The 26,056-nt window shown below is 44.7% G+C and overlaps 1 protein-coding gene across 1 annotated transcript in view; it reads left to right on the forward strand.

The window, feature by feature from the left end:
* Nucleotides 1–175: 175 nt before the first annotated feature.
* EXOC5 (exocyst complex component 5) overlaps nt 176–26,056 on the forward strand; it is a 37,535-nt gene continuing 11,654 nt past the window's right edge. The window contains exons 1-9 of the mRNA XM_081192324.1: nt 176–577; nt 8,572–8,666; nt 9,870–10,017; nt 11,820–12,014; nt 22,095–22,159; nt 22,744–22,772; nt 22,896–23,005; nt 24,213–24,257; nt 24,350–24,490. Of these exons, the coding sequence (XP_081048450.1) occupies nt 467–577; nt 8,572–8,666; nt 9,870–10,017; nt 11,820–12,014; nt 22,095–22,159; nt 22,744–22,772; nt 22,896–23,005; nt 24,213–24,257; nt 24,350–24,490 (939 nt within the window). The 5' untranslated portion in view covers nt 176–466. The remainder of the gene's footprint in view (nt 578–8,571; nt 8,667–9,869; nt 10,018–11,819; nt 12,015–22,094; nt 22,160–22,743; nt 22,773–22,895; nt 23,006–24,212; nt 24,258–24,349; nt 24,491–26,056) is intronic.

The raw sequence follows: 26,056 nt of genomic DNA on the forward strand, positions 1-26,056 counted from the left end.
AAACTCCCCAACAGTCTTTCCATATATATATTTATATGGAATATAAATATATGTATATTCTCACCTTCCTACCCGTTACCTGAAGGAGACCCCCCTCCCCACTTCGCTCCGTGGGACACCCCCGCGCCCCACTTTTCAAAAGCCCCCCCACTGACAGGCCTGCGCCCCTCCCCTCCGGAGCGGCCTCCGCCTCCTCAGCCCCCTCAGGCCGCCTTCCTCCGCCGGGCCTTCCCGCTTCCTCCGAGGCGCGGCTTTGGGGCCTAGCCGGCGGCGGCGGCGACAGCAGCAGCAGCAGCAGCTGACTGGGGCGCCTCTGCCTGGGCGGAGCCGCCTGGCAGGCCCCGAGGAGCCGGGGAAGCGCCCAGCCGCGGCCTGGTGAGGGGCGGTTTCCGGCGGAGGAGGAGCAGCGGCAGCAGCAGCGGGAGGAGGAGAGCTCGGGACTCGGCCGCCTCCGCCGAGAGAGGCCATGGAGGAGGCCTGGTCCGGGCGGCGGGTGGCGGGCCTGCGGGGGCGGCTGAGGGACGGCGACGGAGCAGGGACCGGCGCCATGGCGGCCGTCACGCCCGAGCTCTTCGAGGTGAGGGGTTTGGGGGGGGGCGGGAGTGAGGTGGGAGAGAGGGAGCTGTCACTGGGGCAAGATGGGGGGGGGCGAGAGAGAATGGGGTGTGTGGGGTGATGCCCGCTCCTCTCTCCTCCTCATGGGGTGGGGAGAGATGTCTCCCTCTCATGTGCGGGGATATTCCTCTTCTCATGTGGGGTGGCACCCCCTATCATGTGGGGGGATACCTCTTCTCATCATGGGGGTATCCCTCTCATGTGGGGGGCACAACCTTTCCTCATGTGGGGTGGCACTCCCTCTCCTCATGTGGGGGGGGTATCTATCTTCTCAGTGGGGTGGCACCCCCTATCATGGGGGGGATACCTCCTCTCGTCATGTGGGGGATATCCCTCTTATGTGGGGTGGCACCCCCTCTCCTCATGTGGGGGGGGGATATCCATCTCATGTGGGGTGGCACCCCCTATCATGGGGTATTCCTCATGTGGGGGGCACACCCTTTCTTCATGTGGGGTGACACCCCCTCTCATGTGGGGGGATACCCCTCTTCTCATGTGGGGTGGCACCCCTTGTCATGGGGGGATACCTCCTCTCGCCATGTGGGGGGATATCCCTCTTATGTGGGGTGGCACTCCCTCTCCTCATGTGAGGGGGATATCCATCTTCTCATGTGGGGTGGCACCCCCTATCATGTGGGGGGTATTCCTCTTCTCATGTGGGGGGCACACCCTTTCTTCATGTGGGGTGACACCCCCTCTCATGTGGGGGGATATCCCGCTTCACATGTGGGGTGGCACCCCCCTCCTTATTTGGGATGATACCATGTGGGGTGATACCCCCTTTCCTGCAGTGGGGCACCTCCTAGGGAGTGTTTTCTTTGAGGTGAGGAAATAGGCAGATTGTTTCTTTGGGGGGTGGGGTGGTCTTGTCCCTCCGGGAGTGAAGTATTGATTTAGTTACTGCATTTTCTATACTGCTTTTCGTTCACATGAATCCTGGAGTGGCTTAGGGACAATGAGCGATAGCAGCGTAGAATGTCACAAACGCAGCATAAATCATATAGAATAGTTAACAAATCACCGGAGAAGCAGTCGCAACCTGCAAAAAACGCTGTTGACAAAGCAACAGCTAAGAAATAAACAAAACACCAGAATTAAAGCAAATGTCATATGATTAACAAATCATATGATCTGTCTATAATCTATTAACAAGCATTTATAATCTATACAATATTAACAACATAGCAAGAATAGCAAGCAAATACTGTAATAATAATAATAGTAGCAAGCAAAACCCTATTAAGTTCATACATGGAGATGAGGGGAGAGGAAGATGGGTGGGCAAAGTCCCAGCCTCAGGCGGCAAAGGGGTGCAAATGGCATGCTCCTTTGTCTATAAACTTGCCTTTTTCTATGTCTGCTAAGGGAGGAAGAGGGTTTAGGTTGAGCTGATTTTGGGGAGGGGGGAAGTGTCACTGAAGGCGAGAGGGAAGGAAAAGCGGTGGTGGAAGGGAGCTGTCAGTGGGGCAGCGAGGGTTTCCAGGGAGAGCAAAATGGGTGTGTGTTTTGCAGGGAAAGGTGGGGAGGGGTAGCTGTTAGCAATGTAGTGGGGTAACATCTTGTGTCTGTTAGATCAGAAATAGGGAGGCATAAGGTTGGTCTTAGAGGGGAAAGGATTTTTTTGGGGGGGGGTAAAAGTGTCCAGTACCTGGACTTTCCCCTCACCCTTTACTTTGACAGCCACGTGAAATGGAGAAATGACCCCCCCCCCTTCCTGAGATGGAGATGCAGCGACAGGCAAAAGATTCTCCTGCTGGGTTATTTGCTTGTCATGCAGCTGTTGGTGTTGATGCTCTACTAGGATTAAATAATTATAACAAATTGGGAAGCCTTATGTGTGGCACAGGGTGAATGAGATGGGGAGTGAGAGATTGTGAACGGTGGGTGGAAATTGGGGAGCCACTGTTTTGGAGGTGTAGTAGGGTGGGTGAGATGCTTCATTGGGTTGTGTCTGCAATGATGATGAAGTTTAGCCAGAGAGACAAATTCAGAACAATAGTAGTAGTAGTCGCAGTAGTAATAATAATAATAATAATAATAATAATAATAATAATAATAATAATAATAATACAGTAATAGGCAATCCCCCCCCCCAGAACTGGTGGCATTGCTGCTGTTCCCCCCAAAATACTGTAGTAGAACTTCTAAGGTTATTTTTATTGGAGGGGAAAGGTCTTAAGAGTTTGTTTGATAAATGATGTCTTAGCCCACGTTCCTCCAATATTGAGGTAATCAGGGCATTGAACTATCCCTGGTCCAGTGCTGACGGGACTGAAAGGGCAGAAAGCAAGGAGGCCAGGGTCAGAAAGAACCAACAAATTCCAGTTTCATCTCTATCCTCTTTCCTGATGAGTTCTCCCAAGGCAGCAGACTAAGGAGGAGGAGGCTGACAGCCAGTGCTTGTAAGTAAGAAGGCAGGCAGGTGGGGGCTGGTGGGGCAGCTCCCCATCTGCCCTGTTGGAACAGCCTCCACTGCTCTGGCCTTGAGTATTCTTTGCAGCCCTAAGCTGCCGAAGAAGTCATATACTGATTTGTATTAAGAGAAGGTCTATGGTTGCCACTCCTTTTCTTGGCATGTCTTCGCCTTGGGCCCATAACACCTGCATTTCAGGCAGAAGTGCAGCTGGCATGGAGATGGGATTTCATTTGCTGCATTTCCTCCACTTCTGTAGCTGTTCAAGGACAGGAGCCCTGCTAGGAAAGAGACTGGCTAAACAAAGTGACCAGTCGCGCCTTAGGCCAGACACGTTTCTTTGAAATACCCTGCAAACGGATGCATGTGTTTATGTTTACAGGCTCCAAGAAGCAGCTGCCATATTTTATTAATTTATGTAAACACTTCTCCACCTTTCAGCCCATGAAGTGGCCCCAATCATCTTCCAACTTAAAGATAATATATACAATAAAAGCAAGGCACGTTAAATAGCCTCAGTTGGTCTGTTAAATTTATATCCCTTTGTTTCAGTTTGTACCAGAATCTGCGAGGTGGTTTTCGTTGTGAACAAGCGTGAAGATGCACAGGGGTATTTTGCCTTTGGAACAACTCCCAATTCCAGAGCCTGACTGTAACTGTGCCTGTAACTTGGCCTAAGCACATGCAACCAAAAGAACCTTGAACTCATTCCTTGTTTTACCCTGCCTCCATTTCCTTCCACTTCCTCTGTAGTTTCCTCTGAATTGATTCCTGCATAGCAGAGGGTTGGAATAGATGACCCTTGGGATCCCTTCCAACTCTACAGTTCTTTGATTCTGTGAACGCTGCAATATTTATCTGTAAATGGAAGGCGTGCTAAGGAAGCATAATCACCAGAAGAAGCAGCAGTGAAAGGAAGATTACATTCATTGTGTGATGGTTCAAATGGCAGTTCAAATGCCTAGGGACTGGCCTGCCAGGCAGTTTGAGTAACCCAGACATAATGTAACACTGGCATGCACTCATGACCGCTGTGATTAGTGGAAGAGAGGGGAAAACAGATGATTTCATCTGTGCAGATCTATCAGCCATCCTTAAAGACAAAGAGGTTTCCAGAGAATGTTAACCTTGGATCTCTAGGTCTGTGGCGCTCTGCGTACTTAGCTGGAGAGTGTGTCTCCTAAATTCAGTTGGGCTTAATTTCTGGGTAGTAGTTAGGGTTACACTGTAAATGTACCACTGTGGTAGACAATATGCCACTTGCCAAAAGTTTTAAAGAACTTTTGGCATGATTACTGGCTTTACAATTAAGTGTAGGCCATACAGAGTCTTCCAGTTTTGCAGGCAGCCCCATTAGCTAGCAATGCAATATGTATTGTTATTAGATTACAGAAAAAGTGGGCAGTGTAGAATGTTCTCACAGTTGGCAGGTATACAGAAGAAATTGACCTTCCATTGGAATAAACATTCCCCCTCTGCATTATATCATAAATGTTCCAGGTAGTGTTCAGTTTGGGCAACATAGGCCCTAATGATTCATTTTCACGACCACAATGGACCTTGCCCAGCACATTGACTCATTTGGTGGCCTGCTTCCCACTTCATTGTGCTTTGTTGTACTTACCTGGGAATAAGTCCTGGGCACTCAGTAATGTTTGGGTGCTTCTGTAGAGGTAAAGGGACCCCTGACCATTAGGTCCAGTTGTGACCGACTCTGGGGTTGTGGCGCTCATCTCGCTTTATTGGCCGAGGGAGCCGGCGTACAGCTTCCGGGTCATGTGGCCAGCATGACTAAGCCGCTTCTGGCGAACCAGAGCAGCGCACGGAAACGCCGTTTACCTTCCCGCCAGAGCGGTACCTATTTATCTACTTGCACTTTGGCATGCTTTCGAACTGCTAGGTTGGCAGGAGCAGGGACCGAGCAACGGGAGCTCACCCCGTCGCGGGGATTCGAACTGCTGACCTTCTGATCAGCAAGTCCTAGGCTCTGTGGTTTAATCCACAGTGCCACCTGCGTCCCTGGGTGTTTCTGAATGGGGACTTAATATTGTAAATGGGTATTTGGATATTGCAGATGGGTTGCTGGCAACAGGATTTTTTTTAGCATGTTGGGTTTTCTTCAGAAAGGGTAAATCTGGCTTAATTTTGGGGTGGAGGGAAGTTCAGGCTGGCGTTTGATGCTAATAATGTTGTTTGGACACTGTGAGCTTGCACACTTGAGGAGCACCAATCTCACAATAAACCCAGGTGTGGAAGCAACCTTTTTGCTTTGTTGACTCACATGTGATTGTAGTGCATGTCTCTCAGAGTGGCATGCTATGCAAACAATAAAACACTATGTTAAATCTGTTCAGATCTTAGAAGCAATAGCCAGGGGCCAGTGAAATCAGTAAATCCATAAAACTAAAACTGACTGATATAAAACATGCCGGTTGCCCCTAGGAAAACAAAAAGCATTTGCCTGCTGCTGAAAATACATCAAGGTTGGCACCAGGCAGGTGTCTCTGGGGCGGGCATGCTATCGACAGAGCTTCACAGCCAAGAGCACCCTCTCCCCAGTCATCACCTGCCTAACGTCACATAGCACAAGGACCAAGAGGAGGGTCTCAGAAGATGAACAAAGGCTCATGCTGAAATGGACTGACAGCTAGTGTTGTCTGTTTAAGAGACCTGCTGAGCTACCTTCCCTAAAGCTGTTCCCAGTTAGCAGCGTGGCAGCTGCACTTTGTGTTAACCAAAGTTTCCAAGAAGTCTTCAGAGGCAGTTCCATATAACAACACATTGCAGGAGTCCAGTCCATAGATTAGTAGAGTATTAATAATAGTGATCAGGCAATCTCTGTTGAGGAGGGAATTGCACATCATACTTGCATGTTGAAAGACTCTACGGGGTGCAGATGCCACTTAGGGAATACACATTGTTCAAGAGGCACGTTGCAACACTTTGCTTGTGAGCGTCTGGTTGGGAAACAGGATACAGGACTAGGTAGGCCTGTTGTCTGATCTTGCAGGTTATTTAAAACGGGTCCAGCAGGTACCTGAACTATAAACAGAAAATTTTGTAAATGTGATCAAAGAGCCTTGTGGCTCCTTAGAGACTAACAAATTTATTATGACGTACAGTCATACCTCGAGTTGAATGTGCTTCAGGTTGAGCGTGTTTGAGTTGCACTCCGCGGCAACCTGGAAGTAACGGAGCGCATTACTTCCGGGTTTCACCGCTTGCGCATGTGCAGACGCGCAAAATGACGTGAAAGTGGTGAAACGCGACACGTGCAGACGCGCCGTTGCATCTTGCGTTCCATTCAGGATGTGAATGGGGCTCCGGATCGGATCCCGTTCGCATCCCAAGGTACCACTGTAGTTTTTACGGTGCTACAAGACACTGATTGTTTTTGCTGCAAGAGCCTAACATGGTTACTCCTCTGGAAATGTTTGCAGACGTCCATACCAAATTTCACAGTGGTCTCATTCTTATGATCTGTATTGTCCCTTTGAATCAGATACGAAATTCGTAATGGGTTTCTGAACTTGTGATTTAAAACTGTGTGGTAACCACATCTACCATTTTTTTTAAAAAAAGTCTGTGCCACATGGAACAATTGCATTACAAACAAATGTAGCAATGGAATGCTAAAAAGACAAGTTAAACCAAGGGAGAAGCTTGGCTTTGCCACTAAACAGAACAAACTTGTGGTTTAACTTCAGTGCACTGTAGGTGTGGAATAACTTGTCTATCTAGTCAGGTATTGTTTTTCAAGGTGCTAACGCAGGAGAATTACCTCTACACTGAGCAACACACAATAGCTATATATCAGAAACAGTGAGGTTTGACTACAGGAAGCTCGCAAAGTACGTGAGGCTTACGTTCCAGGGATTGTGAGTAAAGCCAAAATCATGTATGGTCAAAACACACTGGGTGCAATGGCTGGTGGGCTTGGCAGAGTCTTCACTTGTCTATCTAGTCAGGTATTGTTTTTCAAGGTGCTAACGCTTGGCACTGATATTAAAAATGTCTGGAATAAAAAACTGCTTGTGGCCTCTGAGCACTTTGAATTTGGGAAAAAATGGCTTATTGCTATTGCCCTCAATATCATGTTTTTTAAACCTCATATCACTTTCCAGCAATCTAGGTTTTTAAATTAGCTCAAAGACATAAGATTACATTTTCTTTGCTTTTTTCATTTTATTCCTTTTTTGAAAAAAATATATTGCAATTATTTTTTTTAAAAACCCATAAGATCTATTCTTGATGAGCTTCTACAACTCTATGTAGGACTGATCTGTAATTTATTTTAAGCTGCTGTTTTTAATTCAGACTTTTGAATTGCTGCAACCTGCCCTTGGACCTTGTGGTGAAGGGTGGATTAGAAACCTGTTATTATTATTAATAATAATAATAATAATGATGATGATGATGATGTTGTAAATGTAAAAACCCTCTAAAAGTAAACAGAGTGTGTTCCTGGTGCCATACAGAAGGGATACAGTCTTCCTATGAAGTCTACAATCCACATGAAGATAGGAGTGTGCTCAGGGTTTGGGACAGATAAATGAATACAGTGGTGCCTCGCAAGACGAAAATAATCCGTTCCGCGAGTCTCTTCGTCTAGCGGTTTTTCGTCTTGCGAAGCAACCCTATTAGCGGATTAGCGGTTTAGCGGCTATTAAAGGCTTAGCGGCTTAGCGGCTAAAAGGCTATTAGCGGCTTAGAAAAAGGGGAAAAGCGAAAAAAATCGCAAGACTCGCAAGACTTTTTCGTTTTGCGAAGCAAGCCCATAGGGATATTCGTCTTGCAAAGCTCATCAAAAAACGGAAAACCCTTTCGTCTAGCGGGTTTTTAGTCTTGCGAGGCATTCGTCTTGCGGGGCACCACTGTAATGTGGGGTGGCAGATGAGATTCACAGCAGTGAAGGAACAGGCAAGGAAAGAGGCTTCCTGCTACCTGAGATCTTTGTAAATGGAAATGGTGGCACTGAGCCTGGCCCGTTGCGCATTCAGAGCATGTTCCCCTACAACTGAGATACGGCCTCTCCATCCATAAGGAGCTGCATAGCAGAAAGGCACATGATTAGAGTGTGGGAACTTGATAGCGGAGGCTGACGAACTTAAGGGAACAGCTTGCGACTCTCCTTGTCTAATCCAGCCTCTCTCTGAGCTGATGGATTGGAAGGTCCCTGTGTACAAATCGCTAGCGTCACCACTGAGTGAGCACACTCTTGAATGCATTGGGCGGGCCTAGATCCTGATTGGGCTTTGAAGTGAATGACAGGTCCTGGAGTGTAAAAGGCTGGGAGCTGCTCCTTATAGTGGGCCAGTTCTGCAAGCGCTGAACGAGATGTTCACTATATTCAAAATGCCTAATTTTTAGATTACGTGCACAAATGTGTAAAGTGCCACTGGCCCTATTATCTATGGTTTGTAAAGCATTCACTGCAGAAAAAGCTTTTAGCCGCTTTCACTCAGCGAGGTGTAAACAATATGTATCTTGTACTTCCTGCTGTGGCTTGCTGTAAAAAAGTGATTCTTTTCTTGTGTGGTTAGGAGCCCTTTGTGGCAGATGAGTACATTGAACGCCTGGCGTGGAGGACTCCTGGCGGAGGTTCCCGAAGTAGCGTGGAAGCTTTTGATCCCAAAAGGTAAAATCCAGCCGCATAATCCAGCCGCACAATGAACAGCACTGTGCGAATCATATAAGTACCCAATAAACACCAGCTGCGAAAGCCGCTGGATCACTATGACACCCCCTCCTCCATGCCCCCCCCCATGCAAACTCCTTAGGTGGTTTTCAGAATAGCGTGTTGAGGGTAGAAAGGGGGTTGAGAAAGTATAACGTAGAAAGAAAGAAGTAAACAAGGGAGAAAGGGAGAAGTTTTCTTCTGAAAGCCCATATTGGAGAAGGAATGGGTCTTACGTGGCTTATTGACATGGCCATTTTGGCTTCTACAAGTAACATTAAGAGCATGGTTAAGGAACTTGGAGGATTAATCCCTAAACTGCTATACTTGACCAATTCTTGCAAGTTGCTAGTTTAGTATAGAATTCAATATGACATAATTGCTAGGTGTTGGTGCAATGGAGTGAATAGGGGTATTTTGATAAGGTTAAGTGCCATTTCACAACATTCTTTTAATCCATTTTAATAAGCAGATCGATTTTCTCATGGCTGTCTTATTTTCCCAATTCCTCTAGAGTTTGTTTTTGCTGTTTTTAAGGTTGGCAGGGTAGCTTATTCAGGTGCATAGCTGGACATAAAGGCTGCCAGGCTTTAATGGCTTTGGACCTTGAACCTAGTTCTTCACTAGGTCCAGAGGCCTTTCTAAATCCTTTTGAAATCCTTTAACTGGGACGTGGGACTCTGTGTGTCTTTTGACCAGTTTGGGATTCCTGTTTTATACAACTGTGCACCCACATGTTTGCATGAAAGGTCTTTGGGTGTCCCAAGGTTGTTCCTGGTGTGGGGATGACCCGCTATGTGAAGCCTAGTTTTGTTTTTTTAATGGGGTAAACTTGTATGGTTGTCCTTATCTAAACTCATTCACGGCCAGAAGTGTGCTGTGAAAGTATCACTTTGGACAAATTAGGATCCTGCAAGAAGACTTCAATTAGACTAGGGACTGAAGTTTTTGGGATACAGGGGAAGAGTAGGACAGAAATGCATATAATAAAATGAAGATATGCTATAGAAGTTAGGTTGTGTGGTGTGTTTTTTTTAAGCATTTCAGTCTTAGTACTGATGTACCTTCACCAGTGCCTTCAGAACTATTTGGTACCACTAATCACACAATGTCATCACGATACTGCAATCTGCTTTCTCAAACCCTTTATACAACACCCTTCAGATTACAAGAAGAATTTGTGAATCATATCAACGAACTCAAGTTGCTAGATGAAAGAATCCAGAGACGAGTGGAGAAGTTAGAGCAGCAAGTCCAGAGAGAAGCCAAGGAATTTGCTAAGAAGGTTCAAGAGCTGCAGAAAAGCAACCAGGTAAGAAGTCAGGGCTCAGTTCACATCCTTGCAGGACTTGCTCATCGTTTCAGTTTATTTTGCATGGGAGAACTTGTGCTAGATTGTGTCTTAAGCTTATACACCAGGTTTTGATGTACCGTATTTTTCACCCTATAGGGCACACCAGCCCATAGGGTGCACTTATTATTATTTTTTGGGGGGGGGGGAAATAAAGGAAAAAAAATATCCCCCCCCCCGAGCCCCAAAGAGCAAAGAAGCCATAACAGTGAGCGGGATGGATCCCGCTAGCTGTCCTGGCTTCGTTTTTATCCTCGGGACTGGGGGTCCAGGAGCGAAGGCGAGGTTGCGCTCAACCTCGCCATCGCTCCCGGAGCTTGCTTGTGGGGCTGGGGAAGCCCGAGAGCGATGGCGAGGTTGTGCGCCCCATGCTTCGGGCTGCAGGCTGCTGCCCGCAAGCCTTGGGAGCCCGGCAGGCACTCCCGCCGGGCTCCCAAGGCTTGCGGATAGCTTCCTGAAGCCTGGAGAGCGAGAGGGGTCAGTGCTCACCGACGCCTCTCGTTCTCCAGGCTTCAGCGAAAGCCTGCATTCACCCCATAGGACGCACACAAATTTCCCCTTCATTTTTGGAGGGGAAAAAGTGCGTCCTATAGGACGAAAAATACGGTAATTTTTGTTCTTTGAATGTCCAGCCTAGGAGTGGTAGAGGCACACACTAACAGTCTCTCTGCTGCCTTCCCACACACCTAACTGCAAACAAAATTTGAAGGGGTGGTATCTGTTATTTATTGTAAGGGAAGGTGTGTGTTCAAGACATATCGTTTTATTTATTTGGACAATTTATATAGCATTTATATTTAATAAAATCTCTTAAGCGGTTTACAATGCAGTTGGAGACATCTTAAAATTAAAAAAGCAAATGCAAAAAATTCTAGAAAATATCCATATTCTACGAAACACTATTAACCTCTTTAGCATCAGAATAAACACTGAGCATAAAAATCAGTTATAGATATACAAGGATATTTCACGTTATAAAACATTAGTAAACACATAGATATAATATGCTTTAAAGATCAGTGTTACAAATGGAAATTAACTAAAACAGTTATTTTTTACATTCTTCAATAAAAATTGGCAACTAGGCAAAAGAGGGCATCTTCACTGTTCTGGATAGGTAGTTACAATGAAAGTGGCATCAACTTCTTGCCTCTCGTCAGCCACCATTGGGGAGGAATGGAAGGTGAGAGAATGGCAACTCAGCTTACCTTAATATCTATCTAAGTGTACAAGCGACTTTTGTATAAGCGACCTATACAAGCGACTTTTCTCCAGTTGCTTTGAGTGCATTAGCCTCTATATCTGCAACCATTACCTATTCCTGCTGGTTATGCAGCAATCTGCAAATGGCAAACTCCAAATTCTAGCGCTCAGTAGTGTGTGTGATTTAGCCAGATATAGCTGCTTCTATATAACACAAATTTAATCTTAAGTGGAATAATATGAATTATTCCGGATACTTCACCAAATGGTTGGAACCAGTCTGTGTGAGCAACTAGGCAGTCAGTCAGTCACTAACCATACTGAATCTTAAGATCCGCACTGGATACCAATGGAATTAGCTCAGTTAATGCAACTTGATGCACTTTCATCCACATGATTTATGTGGATGCTTCTCTGTTTTACTGGAGAGGGGACAAATACCGAACCTTTCCCTTTGTTGGCTTCTGTGCTTTTGCTCTTTAGAATGTTATTGAATAGCTTGACTTTCCTTAATTACAGTAAACACAACTGCTATTACTTTGTCTGCCCTCTTCTCCCAGGTTGCCTTCCAACACTTCCAAGAGCTAGATGAGCATGTCAGCTACGTGGCAACTAAAGTCTGTCACCTTGGCGACCTGCTGGAGGGGGTAAACACACCCCGGCAACGGCTAGTGGAGGCTCACAAACTGATGAAATACTTTAATGAGTTTCTAGATGGAGAGCTGAAGTCTGACGTTTTCACCAACCCTGAAAAGGTAAGGCCCGTCAGCAGAATTGAAAGAAGTTGCACGCCATAAGCTGAGTTGCCCTAATTACAACCCCTTGCTGCAACTTTTCCACGCTCTGACTCCCTAGTGAGCGACTTGTCCAAGCGCCATTGTTCTGGAGTACAGATTAACTTCATTTGCCTGCAGATTCAGCCGTTCTCAATGTGGCAAGGCTGTCACTTTTTCATTTTGCAAAAATCATAAGCGACTTGGAAGAATGCTGAGAGAGTAACTTTTTAGAATACCTTGGAAATCTCTTGTGTTTTCTTCTTCCTCCTCTCCTTCTTCTGAAACTCTTGCCCTAATTCTTCTCACTTGTGAATGAACATTTCCCCGTTATATGTCTCTTGGGTAATCCCTCTTTGTAGCTAGAAGTATTATCAGGATGCGTCTTTTGGCTCTGCAGAATGGTTAATGTACTTCTCCTCTTCCTGGGGACATACAGAGAAAACTGAGGTGTGTTAAAATAAATTTTGCAGATAAGTATGTGTGTGTCTTTTTCTGCAAATCTGACTTCCCTGTTTTGCACTTCCCTGTTGCTTTGAAAGCTTTACTGTGGCCTGGTTTAAGTGTTGCCATCTTGTTTGATAAACTATTTTTTGCTGGATCAAGAGTGAGCTTTGTGCCTCAGCACTTACTCTTCCCCTCGCATCCCTGGCTTAGGGACAGATAACTGAGGTTTTGTCAAACCACAGTTTCCCATGACGTTCAATCAGATCCTAGTTTGATACCCTGGTTTGCAAACCACTCTTATGCCAGTTTCTCGGTACAGACATCAAATACCATTGAGCTAACCTTTTGTAGCAATTTTCTTTAAGGGCCAAACATACAGAGTTACTCTCTTCCATGTATATTTCCCAAGTCTTTTCCTCCAGCTTTATCACCAACTTTCCCTCTCATTTTAATACATAGATTACTTTTTATTGTCCTTTTGTATTAACAGTTTATATATCTGTAACAGTACTTGAGTGTCTTTTTTATATCCTTCTTTTATGTTATGCAAGGTCTTTCAGCATCTTATATTTTCAATTAAGAAGTTTCTGATATGAAATAATTCAAACAAAGGTGGCTTATTTTCTCCTACTGCTTCCTTAATCTGATTGTATGTTCTCATGCAGTTCATACATTTCCATTTGGGTTCATGTACTTATTTATTCCAAAACATTCTCACTTTTTAAAGCATCCACTACTCCCAAATTCATTGAAATGTAGATTGAGTGTCAGTGAACAGATTTGGAGATAGCTGTTACCTAAACTTATCCCAAATGCTCTATATGGAAACTAGAAATGTATTTTTCCCAAGTTCTAAGGGGCTTTTAATTAGTTTTTAATCATAACAAGGTTGGGAATAGCATCCTCCTAAAAGTATACTCTGATATTTTGAACACAGTGTTTTCTCCTTTTCTGCATCATTCCAAAAATTAATGTTCATCATAGTTCTTGTTATCCTCCCATCAAAAACAAGTTTCAGCAGAGTTGAGTTATCTAAATCTGATTTTATTTTTCTTTTCAAGCTACCCTAGTTGTTCCTATAAAAAACACCAGGTTTTTGCTCTTTCTAAAGCCTGAAATGAGTTATTTCCAGTATGTTACCATCTTCTTCTTTTAGTTAAATGTAAGCATGATACCTCGGACCTTCTGTTGTTCATTTTTAAACTTGATTGGTGTTATCTTTTAATGACTGTTCTGGTTGAGTAGGAAATAACAGCAACGCTGTCAGCATATGTGCACACTTTAAATTCTTTCCTGCTGATTTCTAAACCTTTGATCTTTAGAATGGTTTCTTATCATAACAGCAAGGAGCTCTGAATTTCAACAGAAGTGAGGACAAGGGGCCGCCTTGTCTAGTCCCAGAAGTAAATTAAGTTGTCACTGTTAAATTAGCATTTATGACTGTACGTATGTGGAAGAGGGCAGTTGATAAGCCAGTTGATAAATGTTCCAGTGCTAGCAGCTTTTAATCCATGAAAGTCATGCTCCCATTCCATGCAGTCAAAAGCCTTTTCCCCATTAGTAAATGCAGTAACCTGTCCCATTAAACTTTAATTAGTTTAATGCTAATCAAATGTCCAGTGCGCTTCCGATGCCACAATGTCCCATTACAGCAGAGCATTTCGCACAGCGGCTCAGGAAGGGCTGGAGAGTCAGCATCTTTTCAATAAAGGAATCTTGGAGCAAGCGGTTTGGAACTCAAATAAAAGGTTTATTTACACAAAACAAAAACTGGTGAAGAATCACACATTTCAGCAAACACGCCCCAAAAGAAAAGAAAGGGGAAAGGGGGAGAGGGGCGAGGCACACAAGTGAGCTGACTATTTATACAAACTCACATTCCTGGAAGCCTAACTACCTCCAGCTGCTCAGTGATTAGAGCGTCTTGATTAGAGCTTCTTAACCCTTTAATACCAACACCCCCTCTCGCTCGTAACACTGAGCTGTACCAACCTTAATTCAAATTTAAACCTGAACAGAAACATTTATGAGATTGCGGACTCAAAGCTTTTGTAAAACCGTCTGCGAGATTTTCTTGGCTTGGACAATACTTTAGTTCAATTAAACCTTGTTTTACACTTTGGCATACATTTTGATAACGGATATCCAAGTGTTTTGTGTGTGCCTTGAATTGACCTGATTTAGCTAGTTTAATACAAGGTTGATTGTCTTCCCACACTCTGATAGGTAGGGAACATTCTCCAAACAATTCTTGTACCAGTTGCTTATAAAATTCCAGTTCTCTACATACATCTGATAATGCATTGAACTCAGATTCAGTTGAACTTAAAGCTATAAGTGATTGTTTTCTTGATCTCCAACCAATTAGTGCATTTCCAAATTTTATCGCCATTCCTGACACTGATTTTCTATCTGGTCCAGCATCAGCCCAACTGCTGTCGGCCCAACATTCAAGTTGTGTGCTGCCCTCTGCTGATAGTTTTAAACGAAACCTTTTGGTAGTTTGGAGATACCTTAAAACTCTTTTTACTCCTTGCCAAGCATGCATTGATGGTTTTTCAGCTTGTCTACACAGCATGTTGACAGCATATGTTATATCGGGCCGAGTCCACTGTGCAATGTGGAGTAGACTGCCTATCGCTGACTGATAAACCCCGGGATTACAGAACTCTGCCTGTTGCTCAGTTTGAGCATCCTTTGTGTAACTTAACTCCATTGGGGTTTTAACACCAGCACAGTTGTCCATTTTAAACCTTTCCAGCAACTGCTGGATCTTAGCTTCTTGGCTGAGCCAATAGTTCCCATCTTCATCTTGCTGAATTTTAACTCCTAGATAAACAGATACATTGCCTAGTGATTTTATCTGAAACCTTTCTCCAAGCTTTGTGGCAAATTGTTGTGCAAGTTTATCATCCTTTCCACTGTATAATAAATCGTCAACAAATATCAAGACTGCTTCTTGTTCACATCCCGAGCCTTTTAGATAAAGACACGCATCTGCTGCGCTCTTTCTGAACCCCATGCTCTCTAGAGCATCGTTTAAGCAGGAATTCCAATTACGGGCGGACTGTTTCAACCCATAAATGGATTTGTGTAAGCGCCAGACCTGGTTTGGCTTGTCTCCTTCAAAACCTGGTGGTGGCGTCATATAGACTTCCTCCTGTAAGTCTGCATTTAAATAAGCCACATTGACATCAAAATGAAACAGCTTATTTCCCTTCTTAGCTGAAGAGGCTAAAAGCATTCTTAACGACTCCGATCTTGAAGTAGGGGCATAAATTTGAGAATAGTGAACTCCTTTGTACTGTGAAAACCCTTTTGCAACTAGTCGGGCTTTATATTGCAACTCCTCAGTAGTTGTGGGCTTTAAACGATATACCCATCGACAACCTACAGCTTGTTGCCCTTCTGGAAGCTCTGTACTTGTAAACACACCGAGAGACTTCATTGAAGCTATCTCTTTTTCCATTGCTTCCTGCCACTTTGCGGCTTCTGAGCTTGGAAGCTGTTGTACCTCTACATAGCTATCTGGCTCACACTGTGCCATATTTACGTATACACTTGTCACCTTAAACCGCTCTGGCGGCTTGCCCTTTGTGGCACGTTTTGACCTGCGCAATTGCTCCTCTTCTGCCCCCTCTGACCGTTGGCTGTCAGAATCTGTCTCAGACTTTATGTCTGGACGTGCCTCTAGGGATAAAGACCTCCGTTTAGATACCTCCCTTGGGCTTGGTGTTGCAGGCGACCTGCTTCGCTTTTGCTGTCTGCTAGGCCTAATGACTGGCGATGTTGGAACACTTTTAGATTCTGGCTTTTCTACCTTAGGAGAAGAACCTTGTGCCTGGTCAGAATCTGCATCTGAACCATGTGCACCGTCCCCTTCTGGCTCATCACCCTCTGGACTTTCTTTCTCAGCATAAATGCCTAAATCATCTCTCAAAATGTCAGGGTTAGCATGTAAGTGAGTCCATCCGGATTGCTCACAAAATTCAGCGCTCCTACTGAGGACCACTCTTGTAGTATCCCCATCTGGGTTCACGAACCTCCAAGATTTGGCATGTGGTTCGTACCCACAAAAGATGAGTTTCCTAGCCCTTGGACTTCCCTTTTTCCTTAACGCTTTTGGGATAAGTACATAGGCTTGAGATCCAAACACCCGAAAGTAATTAACTTTGGGCTTCTTCCCATATAAAGCAAAATATGGCGTAGTATCAATTACCGAATTATATACTCGGTTCAGAACATGAGTAGCCGTCTGCCAGGCTTCCGCCCAGTAACTTTGAGGAAGTTTAGCATCAAACAACATAGAGTTTGCCAACTCTTGCAGAACCCTGTTTTTACGTTCGGCCACGCCTCCCTCTTGGGGGGAATAAGGTGTAGACAGACGATGCTTAATTCCCTTTTTCTTAAAGAAATTCTGCAACACAGACGCGGTAAATTCTGACCCTCTGCCTGTCTGAAAAGCAAGAACTCTAGTACCGAATTCAAGTTCTACTGCATGAACCCAATTTTTAACTGTTTCTGCAGTATCTGCTTTGGTTTTGAGAGGAAAAAACCATGTGACTTTTGTTTTGTCATCTGAGAGACACAGTGCATACCTCGAACCTCCCATGCTAGCAACAGGCATTGGGCCACATAGGTCCATATGCACAAGTTGGAATACTTTGTCAGATTTCCTATTTGAACTGGGATAGCTGCATCTATGAACCTTCGCCCTTTTGCATGCAGTACAATCCAAATACTTAGTACATTTGTTCAATTTGCACCCTTCTGATAATTCAGGTTGTCTTTTAACATACTGAAAATTAATATGTCCCAAACGGCGATGCCATAAATGAACACAAGAATTATGGGTAGGCGAGTTCACACAACCAGCATGAACCTGTTCAACTTCATCTGGACTTGTCTCAAAATAATATAACCCATCTCTGCATTCCACCTGCAAAAGAGATACGTTATTCTTTGAAATAGTGCAAACCCCATTTTCAAACACAGTTTTAAACCCATTTCTATCAAGTTCTGACACAGACAAAATACACCCCTTCATTCCCTTTAGCACGTAGGCATCAATTTCTGTTTGCAAACACTTCAAAAACACTGTGCCTACAGTCTCTAAGGAACGTTTAGTTGAATCTGCCATTGTCACAACTTTAAGGGTTTGCAAATGTCTGCAATTCTGCAAACGGACACTAGATGGCGCCACCAGGTGATGAGATGCACCACTGTCAATCAACCAGCGTAGATTGCTGCCTTGGCCACGCCCTTGCATCAACGCCATTGCTGAAGCCATGTGCTGTGTGCTGTGGGAGTAGCCACGACCTCCTCCTCTTCTTCGACGTCCCCTGGAACTCCTTGTCTGGTAACTAGGGGCAACGGCCTTGGTGCTGTCTTGACCAGGTTCACGTGTACAATTCCTGATTAAATGGGAAGAGGAACCACAGCGAAAACAGTGTCTAGCTGCGAAAGCATTTACTGTGTTCTCAAACTCAGCATCCCCACTCTTAGGCACAGCATAACTCCCCTTTGAAGACAAACCTCTTTCTCTTTGCCTTTTATCCTGTTCATCAGCAAGTCGAGAAGAAATGTATTCAAGGGTTAATTCAGTTGAAGGCATAGCTTCCAAAGTTAAAGCTAGAGTCTCATAGCTTTTATCAAGAGAAGACAACAAAATGTATGACTGCTGCTCCATAGAGAAAGGAATGCCCAGCTGTCTTAGTTGATTAAAGGCAGACACCATTTTGGCAATATGTTCTTTCACACATGCTCCCGGTTGGAGACGTAAATCAAACAAACATCTTGTAGCATGGATCTTGGCCCCCGCAGTGTTTCTGGAATTTAACCGCTGCAGAACCGTCCAGACCTCATGCGTGTTCTTTAACTCAGAAACATAAGGCATTTGCTCTGGTCCCACTGCCAAAACTAGTAGACCTTGGGCTTTCCTGTCGCGTTTCTGAGAAACTGCCGCTGCTGCTTTGTCTTCTGCAGACGCGTCTGCAGTTGCCTGTAAAGGCGGTGCTTCAGTACAACTCCACAACTCTTTTGCTTGCAACCAAACCCTTACTCTAGCCTTCCAATCTTGCCAATTTTTCCCATTGAGTCGTGTAAAGGGGACAGTAAAACTTTCCTGGGACTCTGCCATCCTCCCTGGGGCTTAGGAACGATACTCACAGACCTGTAGACCGTCTCCCAGCTGCTGAGGTGGCTCCTCGAGGAATAAGGCGTCTTCCAGCGAGTACAAACTGCGCAGTGCCTCTTTAAAACTTTTCCTAGGCACGTTGCAGGACTCAAGCTGCTTTGAAGGCTTTCGTTGTCGGCAACCGCTTCTGCCTTCGCTCCAGTCCTTGCATAAATCACTCTTAACTGCACTCCTTATCTCCTTCTTGACGTACAAACTCCATAACCTGTCCCATTAAACTTTAATTAGTTTAATGCTAATCAAATGTCCAGTGCGCTTCCGATGCCACAATGTCCCATTACAGCAGAGCATTTCGCACAGCGGCTCAGGAAGGGCTGGAGAGTCAGCATCTTTTCAATAAAGGAATCTTGGAGCAAGCGGTTTGGAACTCAAATAAAAGGTTTATTTACACAAAACAAAAACTGGTGAAGAATCACACATTTCAGCAAACACGCCCCAAAAGAAAAGAAAGGGGAAAGGGGGAGAGGGGCGAGGCACACAAGTGAGCTGACTATTTATACAAACTCACATTCCTGGAAGCCTAACTACCTCCAGCTGCTCAGTGATTAGAGCGTCTTGATTAGAGCTTCTTAACCCTTTAATACCAACATAACCCCCCTGCCTTTACATTATGTATATATACGTGTGTGTGTGTGTGTGTGTGTATAAAAATAAAACAAACTCGCTTCTCTGTTTGCTGGTCCTTTAGCAGCTAGAACAGCCTGATGCATCCACAAGAGGGAGGTCAGTGGTGGACCTTGGGGTCTCAAATTTCAGCAGTGCCCTGTGTGATGCCAAATTTGGCGCTTCTTGCCTTCCATTCTACGTTATAGTTGTGGTGCCCCCTGCAGCATCCCAAAGGCTCCATGCCCAGTGTGATCAAACTGGTTACACTCCCCTAAATCTGCCTGTGAGGAGGTATGAATAAGTGTAGGTTTGCAGAAGTGGAAAAACAGCTAGTAAACAACTCCGGCGGTTACAAGTTCTACATGTAATCTATAAGACACTGATAGAAGACTGGTAGGGTCCTTGAAAGAGAGTATTCCATAGTGGAGGGCCTTCCTCCTGGTGGATCAGGGTTGAGGAACCTGGTGCCTTCTAGATGTTGCTGGACTACATTTGCTCCAATGGTCAGGGATGATTGAAGTTGTAGTCCAGCAACATCTGGAGAGTCGCAGGTTTCCACTCTTGTAATAGATTATGATACTGCCTTCAAGTCCCATCAGCCAGTGCATCTGGAGTGCACCAGGCTGGGGAAGACTGCCTTAGGAGGTGGCCTATTCTTGCAGGTGCTCTTTGATTGTATAATCCAGAAATCCCTTTCCATCCGTAGCTATATAATTTACTAATTTCTTTTGCTTGCAATGCACCTACAATGTGATCTGTTTGTACTGCTCCCACAGCATCCTCAGAGCTCGATAGAACGGCATTGATCTCTTCCCCTCTACTCACATGTTTGAATGGGTGTGTGTGAGAGTTTTGTGTGCTTCACCCGATTATCTTAATGCACCTCTGCCTGATTCAAGATGCTCTTGCTCCGAGACCTGGCAAAGTACAGCTGGATTGGGGGCAAAATTCCAAAGCACAGACAAGGGAGAATGGCTCTCCCGCCTCATCCTCCCAGCTTGTTTCCCAGCCTTGCGAGATCAAGCCCTTCTGAGATCCTGGCAATACGTTTTCATCACTTCCGACAAGATGCCCTTTGGGTTTTTGTCCACAACCAAACCTCCAAGCGTCTCTGTGTTCGCAGGGCCACTTTATACTTCAAAGGGTTTTGATTGCCTACTAAGCAGTTTTCAGTACCGTAATTTTTGCCTATTTTTAGCGCAGCTTTAGAAATCTCACTGAAGTTTACTAGCCTGAGTGATAAAACCTGCTCAGCTACCCTTGCCTGTCATGACAAGCAATCATGAAGAGATGAATCACGGGCTTCACCGTGTCAGGCAAGGCCATCTTGCTCTGCGCCACACAGACTAGAATTTTGCATAAACTGTTTTATATACATAGTATGTTTTTAGCGCTGGAGTTCTTGGTTCAGCCTTAGTGAATGTTTCCTTCATACAAGCCCAGGGTTAGCTCTTTGCTTTTAAAAATTGGAGCTCTGGGGTTACTCTTATTTTGTCAACTTCTCCTTATCAAAGATTAAACATTTGGACATTTTAATCACGTTCTTCTTCCATGGAGCCCAGGGTGGCTTACAGTGTTCTTCCTCCTCCCATATTTTATCTTCATGACAAACCTGTGTGGTAAGTTAGACAGGGGGAGGTGACTGGCCCATGGTCAGCCAGTTAGGAACATAGGAAGTCACCTTCTACCGAGTGAGACCATTGTCCACATCGCTCAGTTTTGTATAGCAATAATAATAATAATTTATTATTTAGACCCTCCCCATGTGGCTGAGTTTCCCCAGCCACTCTGGGTGGCTCCCAATCGAGTGTTAAAAACAATGCAGCATTAAATATTAAAAACTTTCCTAAACAGGGCTGCCTTCAGATGTCTTTTAAAAATAGAATAGCTGCTTATTTCCCTGACATCTGATGGGAGGGCGTTCCACAGGGCAGGCACCACTACCAAGAAGGCCCTCTGCCTGGTTCCCTGTAACTTGGCTTCTCGCAGGGAGGGAACCGCCAGAAGGCCCTTGGTGCTGGATCTCAGTGTCCGGGCAGAACGATGGGGGTGGAGACGCTCCTTCAGGTATACTGGTCCGAGGCCGTTTTGGACTTTAAAGGTCAGCACCAACACTTTGAATTTTGCTCGGAAACGTAATGGGAGCCAATGCAGATCTCTCAGGACCAGTGTTATGTGGTCCAGGCGGCCACTTCCACTCACCAGTCTAGCTGCCGCATTCTGGATTAATTGCAGTTTCTGGGTCACCTTCAAAGGTAGCCCCACGTAGAGCGCATTGTGGTAGTCCAAGCGGGAGATAACTAGAACATGCACCACTCTCACTTTAGATTGGGAGAAGGCATACAGAGGAAAGGATAGCATGACCCAAGGTCTGTCTGCAATGCGTACAGAATAATTTACCTCCTGACTTATCAGAGAACCATTATACTCCACTTTAGCCTGTCCTGGCAGCAGCTGTGCCAAAAGGAGCAACAGATATAAGAACTAGGGAAATGTCCCAAAAATTATTAGTTTGGTCCATTTCCATAAAGGAGATGATTGCAAGTTTCATGAATAAAGGCAAGAAACTAAAGCTTGAAATAAACTCTTAGCAAGTCATTTTAGGAAGAGGATTCAGAATATTGGAGTGGGGGAGTGAAGGGGGGGGTTCCAGGCTACTCATTGGATCGATTGTGGGAATTTTCAGAAATAAGTGATGGCTATCACTTCCGTGCATTAAGAAGGGCAGTAGGAAATGATTTCGGTTTGAGGGAGCAAGTGATCTGCTTGCATGGTTTATCTCTTGTGGTAAATTGTACGTCTTCTCCCAATAGATCGAAGAGGCAGCTGATATTATCCAGAAACTGCACCTGATAGCACAGGAGTTACCTTTTGACAGGTGAAGTATGACTGACAGCTGTAAAATGGTCTTTGTGATTTCTGATGGATTTCAACTGACTCTTGCTAGCATTTTAAAGGGGGGAAAAGTGGGATAGGGGAGTAGTCATGAGCTGAAATCAAAACAGTACATTTCAAGTGAAAAAAAATAATCATTAAAATACAACTAACTAGTTCTGCTAGCAGAAGCCCACATAAGGACTTCTGCCCACATGGGGGGAGGAGAGGGGGATAATTCTTTCTGGCCAGCTGAAAAGCTTGTGCTGACAGGACAATTGCCATAGTGCTATATTGATTTCCTGCCAAAATATTTTGAGGGCTGCACCTAAAAATAATTCCAACTGTAACTCTTCCCTAATTTTTCCATTGCATTTTCTTCTTGTATGTTGATGTTTCGATATGCATTTTAATATATTGTATATGAGATTCTATGATAATATTTTAAGATACTGCTGTGTACCACCTTGAAACTTGGGGAGGTGGTGTAGAAATCATAAATAAATGTAAAAATGTGATGTGTGAAGCTAGCTCTTTGCTAGAAGGTTGAAGTGCAAGCCTTTAATTTTAATGTTATTTTGTCAATAGGTTTTCAGAAGTAAAATCCAAAATAGCAAGTAAGTTCCCTTCTCTGCTGCCCTGAATTTCTTAAATTGACATGAAAATGTCCTTATTGCTCCCTTTTCACTAACTTGTGGAATGTTATTTTATACCCCCACCTCCTTTCCCCTTGCATTCAGGTAAGTATCACGATTTGGAGTGCCAACTGATCCAGGAGTTTACCAGTGCACAAAGAAGGGGGCAAATCTACAGGATGAGAGAAGTAGCTGCAGTCCTGCTTCACTTTAAGGTAAGAGGCGAGAGTCTGTTTCCGAGGTTTGAATCCTGTGCACACTTACCTGGGAGTAAGCCCCATTGAACTCAGGAAGACTTACTTCTAACTAGCATGCGTAGTGCTGCAGCCTCAGCCAGTCAGCCAGGGTTTTGAAGAATAAGTATCCGAATGATTTGGCTCAAAACAGGGCCTTCCAGAATGCAGCCATTACTTAATCCATCCAGATGATGTGGCAACAGCAAAGCGATTCCCAGCACATAGAACATTGTGCCATTGGAAAAAGCAGTTTGTTATGCCCCCTGTATGTTGGACTTTTGTACCGTTTACCTGCATGGATGGCAGTTGCACTCAAGTTTATGGGTAGCAGGGAATGTCCATTGCAAGGCACGTCACAAGGCTCTCCCTTCCAACTCTCCCTTTGAAAGCACGGGCCATTTTATTTTCTTAGCTTCTCTTCCAGCAGCCTCTCCATGAAAACTACACTCCTTCCTTGTTTCTTTACATACACATGCAAATGTGCAACGGCCGTTTCTAAGAGCCTCTGCCGCTTTGTTGTGATTTCTACATTTGGCAGAGAACTCCGTTATTTGAGTCAAACTTATGTGTGCAAGTTCAGACCACTGGGACCTATAGAAAGGAATTGTCAATCACTACCCCACAACTGCAGGCTTCTTTTCCTCTATAAAAGGGCTCAAAACTGTATGTTTTGGAAGTGCTTTGTATGATCACCTGCATGAGCTCCAGTGGGTGGCCAAGACTACACCTGGTTGGAAGCAGAATGGGCACATATATCTCAAGGCATGTGCGAATTCCTCTCTTGCCTGTCTCAAGGCAAGTTTGGAGCCTCAAATGTTTTGTATTAAAGGCCCCACTCTGAATGGGTAGTTCCAGGTCTGTTGCTTCCAATTTTGTTAAGCAAATAATGTGCCTGAGAGGCTGTTGAGTTCGACAGATTAAATAGCCATTAGCATGTGCAGTGAAGTGCCACTTTTTGGGGAGAAACCAATGGTCCATCCAGCAGACCCATCTGTTCTCCTGGTTATTTTGTACTCCTGGTAGTATGTTGCTGGCAAAGTGGAGCTCCCCAGGGGCCAAGCAAAGAAAGAGAGCTGGGAGGCAGAGAGTTCCTCCCCCAGTGCCCTTGTCAAAACAGGATGTGAAACAGTCATTAACGGTAGTCGCAATGTGCCTAAATTTCAATTCCTTTTTTTGTTTTCAATAGGGCTATTCCCACTGTGTTGATGTGTATATAAAACAGTGCCAAGAGGTAAGGTTTTGCTTACGAAGGATCTATCTAAATAACATTGTTTTACAACTGTGGATATTTTAATGGTGGCAGCTCTCTCCTAACTTACTCAGGGTGCCTACTTGAGGAACGATATATTTGAAGATACTACTGTCCTCTGCCAGAACGTGAACAAGCAGGTTGGCGATATATTTAGCAGCCCTGAGACTGTGATGGCCAAACTTATCCAGAACATCTTCGAAATCAGGCTTCAGGTGACTTGAACTTTTAAAAGCACATTATAAATATTCTTCAAATACAAACAAGCTACTGTTGTTTCATTGTGTTCTTTGTGTAGTATATTCCTTTTCAGAATGGTTATCTGTAGCAACCTTAATTACTACAAACCTTGAAGTGTTTTGGTGCAAGAATGCATTGTTTGATATATGCTGTGCAGTTATGGTTCTGTGCTGTGCTTGCTCCCCCAATGCTATAGAAGTTGTGTGGGAGAATCTTTTTGTGGTACAAGGCTTTGAACTCCACAGCTTGGTTCTAATCATTATAATAATATATAGTAATAATTTATTATTTATACCCCGCCCATCTGACTGAGTTTCCTCAGCCACTCTGGGCGGCTCCCAATTGGATATTAAAAACACATTAAAAAAACACATTAAACATTAAAAACTTCCCTAAACAGGGCTGCCTTCAGAAGTCTTCTAAAAGTCAGATAGTTGCTTATTTCCCTGACATCCGATGGGAGGGCATTCCACAGGGCAGGCGCCACAGCTGAGAAGGCCCTCTGCCTGGTTCCCTGTAACTTGGCTTCTCACAGTAAGGGAATTGCCAGAAGGCCCTCGGAGCTGGACCTCAGGGTCCGGGCTGAATGATGGGGGTGGAGACGCTCCTTCAGGTATACTGGACCGAGGCCGTTTAGGGCTTTTTAGGTCAGCACCAACACTATGAATTGTGCTCGGAAACGTACTGGGAGCCAATGCAGGTCTCTCAGGGTCGGTGTTATATGGTCGGTGTTATGGGCCTTAATGGGCAAGTCACAAAAACATACCTTCAGATTCCCCTATGTACACTGAAAATAGTAATAGCCAACTGCACAGAATCTTTGTGGGCACAAGCAAGGAAAGGATTGTGGGACGTTTTGCTGCTGAGAATGGGATGGCACCTCAAGCAACCGCCAAGTGAGCATCATATTCCACAAAGCGGCTCCTTCTGTCCCTTGCCTGTCGCTCGTCCTCCGCTCTTTATGAACTGTGTTGTTTCCCCTCTGGGACCAGGGATTTTCCACCTGACTGCATCCCTGAGTGTGGTGAAGGGATGGAGGAACAATCTGTGAGTAGGCTGGGGCCCCGGTGCCTGTGCTGGCAGTGTGTATACCTATGCTGAATACCTCATCCAAGTACTTTGGCACCCCTTCTGTAATGGGGAGGTGGGTGGTTCAAGGGGCAGTTCATACAGCACATGAGTGGAAATGATAGAAAGGGGATCGGGATAGCCACATCTCCACTCCCACTCTCTCCAACATGTAGAAAAAGAGGCAGAATAGTGGTAGTTAGGTTACGGTGAAAAGGCAAGATCTGAACAATGCAGAAATTACAGTGTGTGTTGTTTTGAAATGACAGAGGGGTATATGGAGGCAGTGTGATGTTGCCATTGATTATGCTGGAAACTTTGCTTTTCTGAGAACTTCCATTGTATTTTAATATTTTGCTGGAAGCTGCCCAAAGTGGCTGGAGAAACCCAGTCAGATGGGTGGGGTATAAATAAATTATTATTATTATTATTATTATTATTATTATTATTATTAACCATTGACTTGGATGGGA

This window comes from Podarcis bocagei (genome assembly GCF_964188305.1).
Source record: "Podarcis bocagei genome assembly, chromosome: 1".
NCBI lineage: Eukaryota > Metazoa > Chordata > Lepidosauria > Squamata > Lacertidae > Podarcis > Podarcis bocagei.